Here is a 17,492-nt window from a genome sequence, read left to right as displayed (position 1 = left end):
CACATGATAACTTTCAAAGAGATTCCTATATGACTCACTGTAGCGGTACAGATGTTCTTTGACGTTGAGTCGGTGTTTCAAGAGGAGGGCACGCTTGCAGCGCCTTTCCGCGAGTACAAAGAGACCGTTCGTAAAGCCGCGAAGGATTTCTCCAAAATTGATCCTATCGAGCGGCCGTTCAAGGGATCTGCGGATTCCGACAAAAATATAGCCTCGATCTATCAGAACATGCGTAATATCTTGAGCGATCATCAAGACTACGCGATTCGTGATCGCTGGGGAAGATTCATCCAGAAGATCAAGGAGGACAAGCATGAGCCACTGAGTAAAACTGTAGACGAGCGGGATTACGGTACGTTTGGATCATATTGGTGTTACAAGAGGGCTAAAACTAACTTGCGACAGTCTTGAAAAGGCATCCGATCCGCTGCGGGCTTCTGAAGTACGAACTACAGCTACAGCTTAATCACAGAGCTTCCAAAATCGAGCATATGGCGGGCGACATTCTTTACATGGCCTGGCTGTATGTTGCGGTAAGCCGGATACTGCACCCGTATATGCCCCGATGGCCTGACATGGAATATCTACTCAACGGTCGACAAGACAAGCTGTTCTTCGGTGAATGGCCAAAGACTCTCGACGAAGTGGGTAAGAAGATTGATCTCGGACGCGGCTACTCCATTGCCAATAAGGCGAGCAATCGGCGTTCAAAGAAGGACACCTGGGACAACAAGCAACTGCACCGACTCGACGACCCAACTGTGATCGGAGAACTGTTTTTGAAGCGGATGGGTGCGGAACCCAAATCAACAGCAGAAGCCCACGAACGGGTGATGAAGTTAGTCAGCCTGGTGTGCAAGCCAGAGTCGCAGAAGATCTTGGACAGACAAGAAAACTTACCCCAAGGTACTTACGAAACATCGGAGTTCTTGAAGTCCGTGGAAATGCAACGCAAGCCCTTAGCCTTGCTCGGAGAGATTCGCCAGTGGCTCCTAGCGGATGAAAACGACCTGCACTTCGACTGGTTCGGTATGTTGCATACCTGTACAAACATCTGGAAGACAATCATGCCGGCATTTCGCAAGAATCCCGTGTTTAAAGACGACCCTAACATCTACAACTGGAACGTTAATACTGTAATCACTGTACTCAAGACAGAATCTATCGCGCAAGACATGGGTACGCCTATGCCAATTTTTGAGGTGGTTTGTGAAACTTTAAAGCAGTTCATCCAGATCCCAGTATCAAAGGAGAGCGGCAGCAAAACATGGAAAGGCGATCTACATTTGGCCAAGCTTGTAGATGTTTGCAACCCTGCGATGACGTTGATGAACCCAGGGCCTGTCAGCTTCATGAATCTCTACGCAAACTGGAGTGATGAAGACAAGAGAGACTCTCGTGTGGGCAGAGCAGTTTGGTATGCAATGCAGGCATTTGGTGCTAGGACCGGGAAGGAGAAGAACAACAGAGAGAGCGTGAAAGAAGAGACAGATGGCGAAGAGTCAGTCAGCGAGGCATCAGCCGCCGAGGAGCCTGTCAACGAGGGACCAGACGGCAAAGAGCCAGTGAACGATACACCCGTGGATGAGGACGAACCCAGCGAGCACTCAGGCAGCCAAGACGATGAGACGGCCGAAATCGACGAAGCAGCTTCGGACGCTGGTAGTGGCATCAGTATTCAGGAATTCTCTTTGGACCTCAATGCGCTCGCTAGCCAGTACAAGAACGGCGGCAACAACATCATCTTCATGGGCAACAAAATGAAAGCGTCGGTAGCCATCAGTCGCGCGCAGATGGGCCAGCTACGTACGGCACCCAATGGGGACTTCGTATTGCCCGGCGGACCCCCAAGCCGGTCTTCTCGAGTACAAATGCTACCCCCGCGGCAGTCGAAGCGTGTTCGTGGTGTTCGTGCAATAGCTACGACGGAAGATGCCCCCGATCTGTGTGCTTGCGGTCTCAGTCGGTACGGAGTGAGTGTAAGGCCGATACCGACAATGAACACCAAGGCAGCGAAAGTGGAGCACCAATGTATGGGAGCGCTATTCGAAGGGATCGACGTACCGGACCGTGACCTCGGTGACGCTATCAAGGTAACACGGCGCAAGATTTGAGGTTCGCAAAGTTGGAAAGAAAGAAGGCAGACTCGGATCTCGTGGCATGGGACCGCGGAGGTAGTATAGCTAGTCAATGTATGTAGTCGACCACGATGTCTTCCGCACTTAGGTTTCCTGCTAGCGTTCGCTCCATGATACAAACAACCTTCTTCGAAACAGGCTGTTACAGCAACGACAGTGACGACATTGCGAACGCACCACGTACTGCCAGGTGCTTGCTGGAGATGCATCGCACCGTGCCTCCAACCTTCGGCTTTCTTTGCACCCACCAAAAGCTCACAGTGAACAACCACGAACACGACCCCAGCGCATGAACGTTCGCCTTGGAATGCTGCAGCAAGGTGCAGATCAAAGCCAATGCAGTTGCACGATAGACGCTGGAAATAAAGTTCTCGCACAAAACCAATACCCGGGTGCGTGTTTTCGCTAACAGAGACATGCCGACGGACGATCAGGTAGGTTACCGCTGCTAATACCCATGGGATTGTTTCCGAAAAGCAATTTAGATGCAGGTCGCAAGCGGCGCAGCTTTTCAAGATCACCAGGAACACTTCAATGCGTTGCTTTTGATGGACTATTGTACCATACTGGGACGATTGGCCAACAGCAACACAGGAAATTGCATGTGGACTGCGCCACGAGATGACGCTGGAACAACAATCCAGGATTCCAGGCGTGAACACAGAGTTTATGTCTTTGCTGGCATGCCATGCGTTCGCTTGTTCAAACTGTCGAAAGGATTAGAAAATGATCTCAAGAGGTCGCTCCCGTCCAACTCTGGTATTCGGAGGAGGGTAGACAAAGTGGGGCGCTTGATGGGCGTCTGCGATGTTACTAATCGTGCGACTACCATATTTGACTACCTTGTTTGGTAATCTTCATACGTCAGTAAGCTAATGTCGACGCCGCACACTCCCTACCGATAGTCGTCACGGCCGGTAGAGTTCCAAAATGCGCTCGCATGCATCCGAATCCTCCGGATCAGACGGGCGCACAACTCAACGAGGAAGGTCAGGCCCTCCTCGTGGCGACATGTCGATCGTTGAGCGGAGAGCCAGCATCTGGACCAGAGTGGAGGAAAAGTACCAAGGCTTTCGGCAGTGCTCACGCGTGTCGCTCGTATTACCAGGGAGGCCGGAAAGCGATCAGTTGCTACGATTTCAAATGCCCGTTCGGTAAGAGTTCGCCAACCTGCGTTGTTTGAAACATAGCACGGCATTGTCTCAAACAACCAGACGTTTTCATCGCAGGAGTGAACCAAAATTGCTGCATGCGCCGGTGATATGTTGGGAAGCGATGGGTCTTGTCGATAGGCTGTTTATCGATAGCCCTCTGGCGGCTGAAACAGCGGCGTCGTGCGGCAGCGGAAGCCCCGTATTCACCCCTGCTGCCACGACACGCAGCCGAGGGGCGATCCGACCACGAGAAAAACAGCCCCAAGTCATTACAAACGAAAACCAACATGACATCACGGCTTTTGATTCGTTCTTTTGCGTGATGAGGTTGATCTCGGTGTTTTCCGAGATCCACCGTAAATCTTGAGACTTCGATGTCTGGGCTTCGAGAATACGAAATGTACGTATGCAAACTCCACATGAGGTTGGGAATGGCACAGCAGGCTGAGACACCGACAGCTGCGTGACAGGATTAGTACTATGCAATAAGAAGGGGCACAGGTCGTCATCTCTACGCCGTACGTAGGCGCGCAGATGACTACCAATGATAGTGGGTGTGTTCCTCTACACGCCGGGCGAACCCAGTTCGTGACTAAGAAACTAGTTCTTTCGTACCTACATTAGCGTCAGGCACACACTCCACCAGCTGAGCGCCGGCGCACCTCTTTGGTCAGCAGGCCGCCTGTCAGAGACAGCAGAAGCCACCGTGCAAACCCCTCACGGGCGTCGGGAAATGCGGGGCGAAAAGTAAGCGCCTCCGAAATGATGGCCTGGACATTCCGGGCATCTTGGCTGCTTCTGGAATGCTGGGTGGTGAGCATTCTTAAGGGCTGCTGCTCGCCCTTGCAGAGGGATATCCTTCACGCTCACAGCAAGCAAGTCACTCTCTCTTCAGTCATTCATTGACCAGTCATTCATTCTATAGCCCGGTGCTATCAACAAAACACTCATTCTTCTTCACATTCTTTATCACATTCTTCACAAGGTATACCCACCAACAAATATACCCACAAAACCGTTATCTCTGCGACCAACATCAACTCAACCATGTCTATGTCCAAGATCTTCCAGACTGGCGCTCTTGTAGCTGCCCTCATCGCTACTGTGGCCGGCCACACCTCTGTCGAGCAGTTCGAGGCTGGAGGCAAGACCTACCCCGGTTTCCGTCAGGCTTCCAAGCAGGATCCTGGTAACAAGTCACCTGCTTGGTGGACCAACCAGGGCTGGGGATACCAGCCCATCTACGGCGACAAGCTGAGCCAGTACGTTCATACCAACGCCAGTTCCTCCCTTTCGTGCATGGACTAACAGAACTCCAGCCCCGACATCATTGCCCACAAGGATGCCTCCCCCTCCCCATACACGGTCGAAGCCCCCGCCGGCCAAGACGTAACCTTCCACTGGCACCACGAGGGCAGCTGCGGCTCCGGCGAGGAGGGCTGGGACTGCTCTCACCACGGCTGGACAGCCACCTACATGGCATCCTGCAACGGCGACTGCAAGAACGTCGACAAGACGAAGCTCGAGTTCTTCAAGATCCACCAAAGCGCCCTCCTCGACTACCGCAAGGGCCGCTACTCGTCCGGCCAAGCCCAAGGCCAGACCGGCTACTGGGGCACCGACGCCATCTTCTACGACAACGGAAACACCCAGAAGGTTACCATCCCTGCTGAGATCCCCAGCGGAAACTACGTCCTCAGGACTGAGGTTGTGTCTATCCACAACAACGGCGATGTTAGCCAGCGCCAGTTCTGGCCTCAGGCTTTCAACATCAAGGTCACTGGCGGTGACGACAGCAAGCAGGTTCCTGCTGGAAAGAAGGGTACTGAGCTGTACAAGGCTAGCGATGAGCTCCTTCAGTGGGACCTCTACTGGCACCAGGCTGGTGAGACTATCGAGGATGCGCCTGGCCCTAAGCTCGCTGCTGTCGCTTCCGTTCAGAAGCGTGCTCACGCTCGTGACTTCTCTGCTTAGGCAAACCTTTTTACACTTTCTACCTCTTCTTCTTCTTTCTCCGTCTGCTTAGGGATGGCTGGTCGCATGCTATACGGGTTAGCTGCGCGGATTACAAAATGGTGTATACGGGCATGGGTTGGGGTTTAGGCTTTCACGGACTGGGACTGGGATTCTTCTTCTTCTTGGGCATCACTTTCGGTTGGACTGGGTCTTTCGATGAGGATGATGCTGCGACGACCTTTTTATGATTCGATTCTTAGATACACTTAGGCATTACTGCAATGCAAGTTTCGAGCACTGCGCTCAACACCATGCTTTCTGCCTCGCCAGTCCCGTGACTCTTTCTCTGTGTGATTCGTGCGTCGTAGCGGCTATGTAGTCATCGCTTGAGCTACTCGTGACCGTCTTCATATGCCTGTGGAGACGAAACCGGCTCGACTTGCCAGATATCAGCTTTGCATGCTTGGCTTTACAAGATGTACACTCTCATTCGATTCTCGTAGTGCTCGCTCGGTATCTTCACGCCCTCACGGTCCAGCCACTGCACACTTATAGTCCATGCGTGGAGCCGCATCATCATCATCCACCAGACATCTTCGTACGAGAATCTTTCCTCGCTAGGGTTACGAGATTCCATCTCCAAGACGAAATCGGGTATATTCTCGAGGTATATGTATGCTCGTTCCGTAAAAATTGGATCTCGGTCTTGTGGAAGCGAGGCACTGTCTCGTGTCTTGTCATGTCCAATCCTAATGTTTTCTTTGGCTTTCTGGAGGCTAGAAGCATTGATGTCGATGTGACAAGGTACGCAGAAGTCGTACATTCCGAGCACACCCAAGCCTTCAGTGTTTTGCAGATATCGTGTTGCCGCATCGAACCCTTTGCGAAATACAGATCTCCGCTTCGCATTGAATACAGCATTTTGGGAACGGAATCTTCTGAAGCCACGAGGATCACAGTTTTCCCAATCGTTGTAGAATTGAAGTACTTGCGCGCACGGCCCGGAGAGCGTTTTCTCATGCTTTTTAAGCTCCTCTTTCCAGACATTACGCGATTCGTGTCTTTCGCCCATCGTTGTCAGTGGGAAAGGGAAAGGGTTGTCGATCACATTCGATGTGATGCCTTCAATCGGGAGCCATTTGCACCACAAACCGAGGATATCTGTCAAAGCTGGAAGCCTATGAGCAGGATCTTGATGCGACAAGCTTGCTTTCAATGCCTTTTTCCCATCGTGACATATGCCTAGATCTTTCAGCGCACGACTCAGACTCGCCTCTACAGGCAATTGCTCATGCCTCAGGTAGAGTCGTCGGTGCTGGGACACGGACCGTCCAAGTTCGTATTCCTGGAATCCATCGTTGGAAACAATCCCATAGGTGAACTAGAGCTCGTAAGTAAAGATCGTCGGGAAAAGGACGTTGCAGTATCCTGTAAGCAGCACCTTATTGCCAATTACACCACCAGTCTTGAACAATACCGTTTGCTTGGCGAAATGTCTGACATAATGTTGCCAAACTGCAACTAAGCAACTGATGTATCGCACGTACCTCATCCGCAATCATGTCAGGTATACGGCGTTCGTAATATTGGATAGACGTTCCCTCGCCGAATTCCACTACCAATCCCATACCTCGCACAATAGAGGTGAAGAAGCTTCGACCAGAACCTGCAGCACGCATAATGCCTTCATCGGGTCGGAAATCTGTCCAGATCATACCTAGACGGTAAGCCATGGTGATCAAGCAGCCGACTGTAGTACTAGCGACTGGTCGAACGATATCTGGCGGCATAAAATCCCATGAACGAGTTTTCCCTACATTTGTGGAAATGTCGGGTTAGTCCTACGTTACAAGTACGTCTCTTGCGGCAACTTACTTGAGACACAGATCGGCGCTAAGTCATCTAGATAGTGGGGACCCCGAGGAAACCTTGGTGTTATCTGTTTCAGTTGAGAATGCGACTGAACCCGGTGAATATGAACTAATAGTGTATACCATGTAGGCACATCTTCTTCGGCCGGAAAAAGGTAGTCACAGAAGGTACCAACGCGTGAAATCCGGGTACCCATAAGGGCTACCTGCCTGTCCCAAGATATTAACCGTCGTGAGCCGTCCTGCCCAAACAAAGTTGAATACCACCTCTTGTATATTTCTTCTTCGCTGTAATAAAAGGACACGCGATGTTCAATTCTACGTAGCGACCTTATCTCGAAGTGAGGAGTCGTTACTTTGACCTCATATCGAAACGAACTCCTTCTCAGATTAGTGAAATTGGACAGTACACCATGCCCTTCCCACTGCAAACAACTTACCACCTGAACTTCAACTTAACTAGTTTGTACCAGTCTCCGATTATAGAGGGCTGACATCTACGATATCCGTCCGCTGTAGAGAAGAGTTGCGCCACGAGTTGGCCGGCTGCGATGACCAAGGCTGAGATCGCTATAGCCAAAGCGACGGTCGCTACGCTGGCTTCGCTGACCATGCCGCCGTATATCCGTTGATGGATGGATGAGGTATGGATTGATCTGGAGGTTCAAGAACGAGGTGTTGACAGTATAATCTGGTTAGGGATTCTTCGGATGCTATTGCATCGATCATTGTGTAGCCTATTACCTCTGAGTACTACCTTGGCCAAATATATTTGCGAGGAAGACGTACCCCTGCATTATCGGCAGTGTGACACTTGTTCGCGCAGTGCATGTGAGCTGCTGCGAGCGAACCGATTGCCAGATCCACGGCCGTGTACCTATTTCGAAGGATTCAGATCCTGGAAGGATACTGTGGATCGACAGAGTTACATCGTAATAACCTTTCGATACCTTGTAGGTTATTGCTGTGCCGCATGCAGTGTAAGTTAGCATGGAGAAGGCGCAGACCTAAGCGCCAGCACCCCGCTCCTGCCATCTCATCCCACCTCAGCCCCGCCATTTGCATGCGTCGGCTAATACAAGACGCCATAACAGCTTTGGAGCTATGAATCAGACACTCGATACCGTTACTGTGGAGCTGCATGAATCAAAGACTGTTGGACTCATGATGTTTATGGCTATATAAACGCACGAATTCAATCATTAGCTAATCTTCACCGCGGCAATGGTTTAAGGGTAAAATCCAAGCTTCCCACGCTTCATACGTAGCCTGCTTGGGCTCCGAGTTCGAGTCTCGGTTGCCGCAAACCTCAATGTTTTTTGCTCCTGTGGTGTCCATGAAGTTTGCCGCTTTTCAAACTTCCGCGCGTAGGGGTAAAGAGGCTTCTCTTTTTGCGCGGCGTTGCGACATGGCATTGGCGCGGCGCGTCAAGATAGGAAGAACAAAGGGGATTAGGAAGTGACTTGAGTAGTGAGTATCGCAAACAATAACATGCGACAGAAGTTGAAGTCGTGTGCTGGGCTAATGTGGGGTTCAGCAGCCGCCCGTAGCGCTGCGTCATCGCTCCCAAACACGATCCAGAAGCTCTCCAGCAACACCAAGGCACCACCCCACCGACCCCTCAACCACCCGATATGGCTTCCAAGATCGAAAAGACGCTTGCGCGACAACGCGAAAAGTAAGTCTAGGTCTCATCATCGCGCAAAACGCAATGGCTAACCCCGCCCAGGATCGCAGAAGGCCAATTCTACGAAGCCCACCAACAACTCCGCGTAATCGCATCCCGCTACACCAAAGCCTCCGATTGGGCATCCGCAACCTCCATCCTACACTCTGGCGCGCTGTCTCTCCTCCAAGCAGGCCAAGGCGGTTCAGGCGGCGACCTATGCATATTCCTCCTGGACGTATACAACAAGGGGGAGGTGAAGGTAGACGCAGAGAGCAAAGGACGACTACTAGGCCTTCTACGCGCCTTCCCCAAGGATGAGCCTACAAAGAAGAAGTTCGTGGGCGAGATGATAGCATGGAGTAGTCGGTTCGGCGATTATCCCGCCGGCGACCCAGAGATACATCATGTCGCGGGAGGACTATACGCTGAAGGTACGCACACCACCTCTCTCACTCCCCAGTCCAACCCCAACCCCATTCCCACGAAACGACACTAACTCAACCCTCCCCTCAGACCTCGAACCCTACGAAGCAGAACGCCACCTCCTCCTCGGCACCCAAGACTCCGCCTCAACCCTCTCCTCCCTCCACTACTCGTGGTACACCTCCGACGCGCCCCACACCGCACCCCTCTACCTCGCCCGCGGCACCCTCCCCTACCTGCTCACAGGAAACCTGCGCGCCGCAAACAAACACTACCTCCTCTTCACCTCGTCCCTGCAACGCGCGCCGAACCCGCCCACGCAGCCCGTCTCTACAAAAGCCTCCGACTTCACCGTATACCCCTCGTTACCTCTGCTCAATTTCCTGGGACTATTGTTGCTGAGCGTGGAGCGCGGGGATCCGAGTTTGTGGAGGCAGTTGAAGAGCCATTATGCGGGGGATCTGAAGGATGTGAATTGGGGGGAGGCGTTGGATCAGGTGGGCGAGATGTATTTTGGGATTAAGATTCCGAGGCAGGGGAACCCGATGTTTGATATGTTGGGGAGTATGTTTGGGGGTGGCATGGGCGGTGGTGGTGCGCCGTCGAAGAAGGCTGTTGGTGGGAGGCCGCCGGCTGCTGGGCTGGATTGAGTGGGTTGTACGGATACGGAGTGCTAGATGGGGAGGCTCTGCGCTTGCATTGCCTATATGGGATGCGTTGCAGAGGCGGAGGGAAAGCTTTCTAGAGTTAGGCACGAGATACAGCAGAAGAGATACCATTTCACCAAACAAGGTCAGAATCTGGAAGCGATTGATGTGTTCATTCAGTCAATTCAAAGCTTATAAGCTTTTGTCTATACCTACCATGTCCATCAAATAGCATCTTCCTTCTTGCATCCAGGCGACCACCTTACATAGGCACAGTCTTCTCCTTAAACACAACACCATACTGGTCCTCAAGCGTCTTCATCAACGGGCGGCAGATCTCCGGGCTCATAGGAGCAAGGATACCCTTCTCGCTCAGCGTACCATCAAGCACCTGCTGCACAGCAACCGCACAAGGAACACCAACAAGCTTAGCCATGGCAGAGTAACCCTTGGGGTCACCGTAGTCAGCCAGCGTGCAAGTACGAACAGCCTTGCTACCGTCCTTGTTCTCAATCTCGAACCTGTGCTGCAGCATAACCATATCACGCTCATCGTTCTCGTACTGCATCTTCTTCTCCAGGGTAGCGCAGAGAGTATCAAGCGGGTTGCCGCGAGCCTCAATCTGCTCATCGGAGATAAGCCCGATCCAGCGGAGACCAGTGATGATGCGGTCCTTCTCCTCTGTGCTGGCGAACTTTGTCCGCGAGGAAATGGCCCAGATGAGGTCCTCGTCCTTGTCGCTGCTGGCGCCAATGATCTTGGCGGTTGCGTCGCGCCAGGTGCGCTTCTCGCCTTTCTTGAGGAAGTCCTTGGGGTCTTCGGACAGGAAGCCAATGTCGACCAGGCACTTGATGTACTCGGGGAAACCTTGGTAGCGCAGGGTACCGCGGATGATGGTCTGGCACTCGGGGATGTTATAGCGCTCCTTGTAGGGTGTGGAGTCGCGGTTGGGGTATGCGACGAAGGCGTAGCCGGGGTAGATGAAGTACGGCTTTGCTTCGGCCATGAGCTCGGGGCCCTCGACCGACTTGACCTTGCCGTCTTGGTAGAAGGCAGCCTGGTTTCGGAGCGCGAGGAGTACACCGCGCGACGACCAGGAGAACTTGTAGCCGAGCGGGTTGTCTGAGCACTCTGGTGCGGGGAGACCACCGCAGTATGACTTGAAGGATAGAATCTTGCCACCGGCCTTGTGCACCTCGTCGATGGTGAGGACGGCGGAGAGATGGTCAACACCGGGGTCGACACCGATCTCGTTCATGACGGTGATGCCGGCCTCCTTGGCTTGGGCGTCGAGCTCCATCATCGCGGGCGAGACGTATGAGGTTGTGACCACGTTCTTCTTCTTGCGGATCGCTGACTTGATGACCGTTGCGTGGTATGTGTAGGGGATAAGGGAGATGACGACGTCGACCTTGGCGACTTCGGCGTCGAGAGCGTCGGCATCGTTGACGTCGAGCTGAGAGTTGTTAGTTGGGAGCTACGGATGGTGGGGTATTCGTTCGTACGCTGATGGCGTTGGTGTTGGGAATGCCCTTAGCCAGGTCCTGAGCCTTCTGGAGGGTACGGCATGCTACTGTGACCTTGACGCCGGACTTCGCGAGAACGTCAACAGTTGGGCGTGTACTGTGATTTGTTAGTCTGTTGTAGATTAAGATGGTTGATAGATGGCTTACACGAAACCAGCACCGAGCAGAAGAGCGGTCCTATCACCAATTAGCCAAATCCACCACAACAGTCCTAAGTGAGCACCTACTTTCCGCTGTATGCTCCAGCAGCCGCCCCGCTGACGTTGCCCATAAGGTTCTGTACTTTGTCTGCATCGTCAATCAGACCATGTTCTTTTTCATTCGTAATCTCGACTTACTTGTGATTGCCTCCATGATGTGTGATTTGGATGTGATTGCCAAGATGTGAAAAAGTTTGGGGCGAGATTATATCTTTGGCGTTGACTCCGGATCGGAATAGAGAGAAATCGGCGGGGTTACTCCGTCATCGCTCCTGAAAGTGGGGCATGCGCGGCGCGTCACGCTGGGGATCTTGGGCTTTGGCAGGCCGATGGATGTTCCGAACTCAACCACATCTTGGTTAATTCACCTGGTAATACGCATGCAAGATTGTGTATAGCCTCGTGGTATCATCGTGGTTCAATTCCAGTGTTGCCTAGGCGCGTTCTTCAGGAGTATTTCGTGATGTTCCGCGCGTTGATGATCAACACGGTCGATTGCAAATTTTATCTTGCCAAGCAGCGTCCGGAATCTGTATAAGCATCAGGCAGGATTATTGCAGTGCATCTGTTCTCACGAGCCAGTTCTTCATTTCAATTTGACTTGCTGAAGATGGGATTGGACTGCAGAGCATCTGGTCCGGGGCATCTCGAAAAGGGAAGTGGGTCAGCGAGCCGCGCCAAGTCAGCTAGGTCGCATTTCCACTAGCACGGTTTCCGCGGACTTGCCAGGTACGCGTTTCATATGCGACGACGACGAGCACCACCATCCACAACTTTGGACCAGAACTGAACATAGCAACTTTCACCGTGACCTACTACTCCGCTTCCAACAGAAGTATTCTGCAACCACACACGACTACCAAAACCAGACAACCGCCATCATGCCTTCAGCCGTGGACCCTGACGATGACCTATGGGTGGCGATCAAACAAGTAGATAATTCCGTAAAAGTGTGCGCATATTGCATGTACTGACTGGAATAGATCTCCCAGTCATCCGTGGGCTCAGACTACATCGACCAGCTGATCCCCATCATGAAAGATGCACGCTACTCAAATCAACTGCAAATCACATTCGATCGCTATGCCAACGATCGCGAAAGTGAAATTGAGCGCATATGCAATGCAAATCATCAAGATTTCGTCAGCTCGGTCGACTCACTACTGAGGATACGCGACCAGACCGTGCAGATGAGTGGTGAGATTTTGCAGCTCAACGAGTCGATCCAAGAGAGTATTGAGAAGCTGGCGGAGCAGAAGAAGGCGCTGGTTGATTCGCGAGGCGTGCGCCAAAATATCGATGAAGCTTCGCAAGCGCTGAACGCGTGTCTGAACGTATTGCGCATTGCGAACTCGGTCCAGGATATGCTGAGGGAAAAGAACTACTATGCGGCATTGAGAGCTCTGGATGAGTTACAGACGATTCATTTGAAGGAGATCAATCGGTTCAAGATTGCGAATGTGATTGAGAAATCTATACCGCAAACCCAAGAGCAGATCAGAGAAGCAGTTAAGAACGACCTGAGTACGTGGCTTTACCGAATCCGCGAGTCGGCGCAATTTTTGGGCGAGGTCTCATTCTATTACACCGACGTACGGAGAACGCGCAACCAGGAACGCGCCGAAGCCGACACACGATTTTCTAAGTTCAAACTGAACTCAGCAATCGAACTTGTGGCCGACGAGACCGATGAGTTTGACGTGCTGAACAACGAGGAGGCTGGAAACGAGACGGACTTTTCGCCTTTGTTCGAAGCGATGCATATCAACGAGACGCTCGGCAAGAGCGAGCAGTTCCGAGCAGAGTACGCATCAGATCGGCGGACGCAGAAGGATTTGATCATACCGAATAAGCTGGATCTACTGGATGAGGAATGTAGTGACTTGAGCAGCTTGCTGGAGAGTATCGCGGGGTATGCGATTATCGAGAAGGCTACCATGTCTAAGACTCTTAACCTACGGTCACAGGCTGATGTATGTAACACTCGCTCATTCACGTAAAGCACTGCTAATAAGAGTATAGGTCGACGAACTATGGGACTCGATGTGTCAAAGTGCGATCAATCTCATCACGAGCCAGCTTCACACCGTTGAGAACGACGAGCTGCTCTTGAAGATCAAGGGTCGCATAGCGCTCTTCATGCTCACTATGGAGGTCCGTTACGCATCTACACCACCGCCGAGACTCTTACTGACTGCTACAGAAATGGGGCTACTCCGTCTCCGCAATGAACGACCTCCTCCTCACCCTCTTCTCCAAATACTCCTCCCTTCTCAAAGCCCGCTTCAGCGAAGACTTCAGCGAGATCGTGCACACAGACGACTACATGCCCATGCCCATCAACTCCAGCGAGGAGTACGATAAGGTCGTCTCGGTATCCTGGTACAATCCTCCGGCGTCCAACGAACCGCTCACCTTCCCTTGCGTATTGCCCTTCTCCCAGATGTATCCGCTATGCTGCATCGATATCCGGAATTTCCTCAACCAAATCTACCTATTCAGCGACGACTACTTCCAGAAGAGCAGTGTCATTGATGAAACACTGAGGCAGAGTCTGGATGAGCTGCTGTGTGAGAAAGTTTGCGGAAGCTTGATCGAGAGGCTGAGTAGTCAATATCCTGGGCAGATCGTGCAGATCTTGACGAATTTGGAACACTTCGAGAACGCCTGCGTTGAGCTGCAAGATCTACTCTTTGAAGCCCGTTCCTCGCCGTCAGCAACAGGTCCTGTCGTCCTCGCCGCAACCGACCGTTTCGCCAAAGCCAAGAACACCGCCTCCAACCGCGTCTTCGAGCTGGTGAACAGCAAGATCGACGATTTGATCGAGACAGCAGAGTACGACTGGATGGCCACCAAGCCTGAGACCGAACCATCGACGTACATGTTGGAGCTGACTAGGTACCTCTCCAACATAATGTCCTCGGTCCTTCTTGCGCTCCCCACAGAGATCAAAGAGTTCATCTACTTCGACGCTCTATCCCACGCGTCAACCGCCATCCTCGACCTCCCTCTCGCGCAGCACATCAAGCGCATTTCTCCCGCCGCCGTCGCAACTCTCGCCAACGACACCGCCTTCCTCAGCCAATTCGTCAGCTCCCTCAACAACCCCATCTTGATGGAGAACTTGGACGAATTGACGCAAACAGTCGCGCTGATGGGCACAGACGACTCCCTGGAGTTCTTCGACATTGCGCAGAGGAACAAGAAGTACAGCAAGGTAGACCAGATGAAGGGCGCTATCCTGCTGGAGAAGGTACAAGAAGGAGCGCAAGTCGCAGCGCAGAGTCCAACTGTAGGCGGCAAGGAGCGTTTCGGTACGCTAGGTTCTAGATTCGGTATTAGATAGAGTGTAGCCTGTCAATCTTCACATACATTTCACATCACAAGAGCGACGCAATATGTGAGCCAGGAGACATTCAATACGTTCTATCCCTGCATTCCAACACGCCAAAACGCCGTGAAAATAGCCACGCCGGGCTATCTGGTATCATCCGTAAACTATGGTACATGTGTATTCAGCAAACCACCCCAGACCAATTTCTATCTACTCGTCATCCTCCTCCTCATCCCGAGCGACAACAACCCCCTCATCCCACTCCTCCCCCTCATCCAACACCATACTAAACTCCCCCGCCAAAGCCAATTCATCGCTCGCGCTCAAAACGCCTTGAACGTCGCCCGAAGCGATCTCTTCATACACGGCCGTAATGCCGGTAATCCGGCACACGCGCGCGACACTCGCCATCATGACGAGCCCCAGCATGGCGAAAGGGCCGACAGCAACAAGTTGACTAAACGTACTTGAGAATAGTTAGTAAAAGTTATTCGAAGCCAACTCAGCTCATGCCATCAAAAACTTACTAATACCAACCATGCACAGCTCCCTTATCCCAAAACCTCAACCTCGCTTCCACTTTGCCCTCCCGCTCCTTGACGGGACCTTTCTCCAGCTCCTGCAGCAGAAGCCCAATCTGCCGCCGGAAGCCATGCAGGGATTTCCACCACGTGCAGCGCTGGTGCTGGTTTCGGTTTCGCGTGAAGATCTTGTTGAGGAGCGTGTGGATGTCGTGCAGCATTGCCATGTCGTGTGAGGATGCGTTCAGCAGCGCTGTGGCTGTGATGGTGGGTGGGGGTGAGGGGGTTGTGGGCAGGGTTGGGTGGTGTGGGAGGGTGAATGTTGAGGTTGCCATTTTGGTGGTCTTGGTGGTGGTGGTGGGGTTTGTAGATGGGTGGCTTAATGTAGAGGAGATAGAGGCGCGTTGATGGCTTTGTAGGCGTGTTGTGGGGGGTTTTGAGTCGCGTTGGCTGGATGTAGGCTCCCGGGTTGTGTGGACAGCCGCCGATATGGGGTATGTGCGTGCGCGGAACTGGGTATTGTATGCGCGGGAGGATGATGGCTTTAATTCCCGAAGGCAAGTAGCAGAGCGCAGAAGTATTGAGATCGCGGGTTGCGATGTGATCTGGCGGTACTACGATGGTGTTGGGAGTAATCGCAAAGGCAATGCGAGTACTGTCGTTGGAGAGGAAAAAATTTGCGCGCCGACTTTTGAGAAAACTAGCTACTCTACGACCATGAGACTGAAAACGAAAAGTGACGGTGAAGATGAAAAGCGGTGACGCTGGTTTGCCCACGAGGTATAGCTAGGGGTCTATGCGAAAGGTCATAGGTCTTGGGGATTCGGCGCGATGTTCCTGACTGACCGCGGTGTCAAATGACAAACGACAAACGAGACAAGGCCTAGCTTAATCTAGGTAACGCACACGTGCGCTGTTGTTGATGAAGCTGCAAAGAGTGCGAATGTGAAGTAGACGAACTTCATCTCAAGAAGTCTAAACGATCTTGACATGCTTATAGCTTTCGTCAACGAGGGGGTCAGGGATGCGGTGTGGCGCGAGAGTTCTAAACACCAGGGACAATAGTTCTGCCAACCTTTGATCATGAATTTCGCGATGCTCGCTCTGGATGGCTCCTGAAGCTGTGCGAGGTAAGATGTAGGCCTAAAACGTGTCTTGAGCAACGCAGTCGGAAGCAACAAGCCTACGGGAGCGCAGAGTCTATGGATGCGGCGAGGCGGAGGATGGGCGGGTGATGCGTTCTAAAGTAGTACGGCTTTTCATCTAGATACCTTAAGATAGGAGAAGCTGAAGATGATGTGCGTGGTTTTCCGTTCTATTCTCAGGTATGACCTGTCGCGTGCCGTGGATTCGACGGGGAGTCTCTGATCGTGTGGTCGAGGCAGGCGGAGATGGCGAGAGCCATTCGAGGGGCTCGCCGAGTCCCACGATGTCCAGATCGGCCCTGAAGACTTCTGCAGCTGTAGAATGTTCTGATCTCAAGTATCGAAGGAGCGCAGTCTTGCCGCAGTCTCCTCTGCCATACTAAGCTTGCTGCATGTGGCTGCAAGCGTGCTTCGGGGATGCTGGTAGCCGTGCGGACCCCCTGGCTTGGTACGATATTGAGATTCTTTGTGGGGTAAGCTTCCAGCCTCCCTCCACGACGCTGCCTCAACCACACCACCACCACGATGATCCCCAACACCAAGCTGCGCTCGCTCAAATTTTCAGAGCTGGCAGGGGAAGCTCATGTGACCATGAGAATCGGTCTGTGAAACTTCGCCGGCGGCGGTGGTGATCGGGTCGAGCTCCTGCGATTCGATTCTCACCAGCAGCCACCCGCGCCGCCTCCCACCACCCCACTCAGGCCATGACAAAGGTAGTAACAAGACGACTATACTCCTGATGACCTCCGCGAGAGCTTCATGCTCCGTGCAGGTCTCTGTCGTTGGTGTTCTCACCGATAGCTTCGCTGGCGATTCGAGGCGGACTCCCGACGCAGCCTCTGACTCTGCTAACAAGCCACCACCACGGTGGGGGCGGCAGCAAGGTCTCTAGCAAGCCTTGCAGCTTC

The 17,492-nt window shown here is 52.6% G+C and overlaps 5 protein-coding genes and 1 non-coding gene across 6 annotated transcripts; 5 read left to right on the top strand and 1 right to left on the bottom strand.

The window, feature by feature from the left end:
• Positions 1-51: 51 nt before the first annotated feature.
• J4E92_007904 (uncharacterized protein) lies at positions 52-2,114 on the top strand (the record flags this gene model as incomplete). The annotated part of the gene is made up of 2 exons (XM_051499264.1): positions 52-352; positions 406-2,114. 2 exons carry the CDS (start codon positions 52-54, stop codon positions 2,112-2,114), a joined length of 2,010 nt encoding a protein of 669 aa, XP_051350513.1.
• A 2,225-nt stretch (positions 2,115-4,339) lies between these two features.
• Positions 4,340-5,266, top strand: J4E92_007903 (uncharacterized protein; the record flags this gene model as incomplete). The annotated part of the gene is made up of 2 exons (XM_051499263.1): positions 4,340-4,554; positions 4,612-5,266. 2 exons carry the CDS (start codon positions 4,340-4,342, stop codon positions 5,264-5,266), a joined length of 870 nt encoding a protein of 289 aa, XP_051350512.1.
• A 3,071-nt stretch (positions 5,267-8,337) lies between these two features.
• J4E92_007902 lies at positions 8,338-8,424 on the top strand. The gene has a single exon. It is a non-coding gene; the product is annotated as a tRNA-Gly (tRNA).
• Positions 8,425-8,753: 329 nt separating this feature from the next.
• J4E92_007901 (uncharacterized protein) lies at positions 8,754-9,861 on the top strand (the record flags this gene model as incomplete). Its single annotated transcript, XM_051499262.1, has 3 exons — positions 8,754-8,797; positions 8,849-9,219; positions 9,302-9,861. 3 exons carry the CDS (start codon positions 8,754-8,756, stop codon positions 9,859-9,861), a joined length of 975 nt encoding a protein of 324 aa, XP_051350511.1.
• Positions 9,862-10,120: 259 nt separating this feature from the next.
• LYS3 (Saccharopine dehydrogenase [NADP(+), L-glutamate-forming]) lies at positions 10,121-11,738 on the bottom strand (the record flags this gene model as incomplete). Its single annotated transcript, XM_051499261.1, has 5 exons — positions 10,121-11,314; positions 11,364-11,481; positions 11,532-11,561; positions 11,612-11,672; positions 11,723-11,738. 5 exons carry the CDS (start codon positions 11,736-11,738, stop codon positions 10,121-10,123), a joined length of 1,419 nt encoding a protein of 472 aa, XP_051350510.1.
• A 727-nt stretch (positions 11,739-12,465) lies between these two features.
• J4E92_007899 (uncharacterized protein) lies at positions 12,466-14,930 on the top strand (the record flags this gene model as incomplete). Its single annotated transcript, XM_051499260.1, has 4 exons — positions 12,466-12,516; positions 12,568-13,557; positions 13,607-13,738; positions 13,788-14,930. The coding sequence occupies 4 exons, from the start codon at positions 12,466-12,468 to the stop codon at positions 14,928-14,930; spliced, it is 2,316 nt and encodes a 771-aa protein (XP_051350509.1).
• Positions 14,931-17,492: the final 2,562 nt, after the last annotated feature.

The sequence above is a fragment of the Alternaria infectoria genome (assembly GCF_024043175.1).
Source record: "Alternaria infectoria strain BMP 0036 chromosome Unknown scaffold_14, whole genome shotgun sequence".
NCBI classification, from domain to species: domain Eukaryota; kingdom Fungi; phylum Ascomycota; class Dothideomycetes; order Pleosporales; family Pleosporaceae; genus Alternaria; species Alternaria infectoria.
This window is presented reverse-complemented; position numbering and strand designations above follow the sequence as displayed.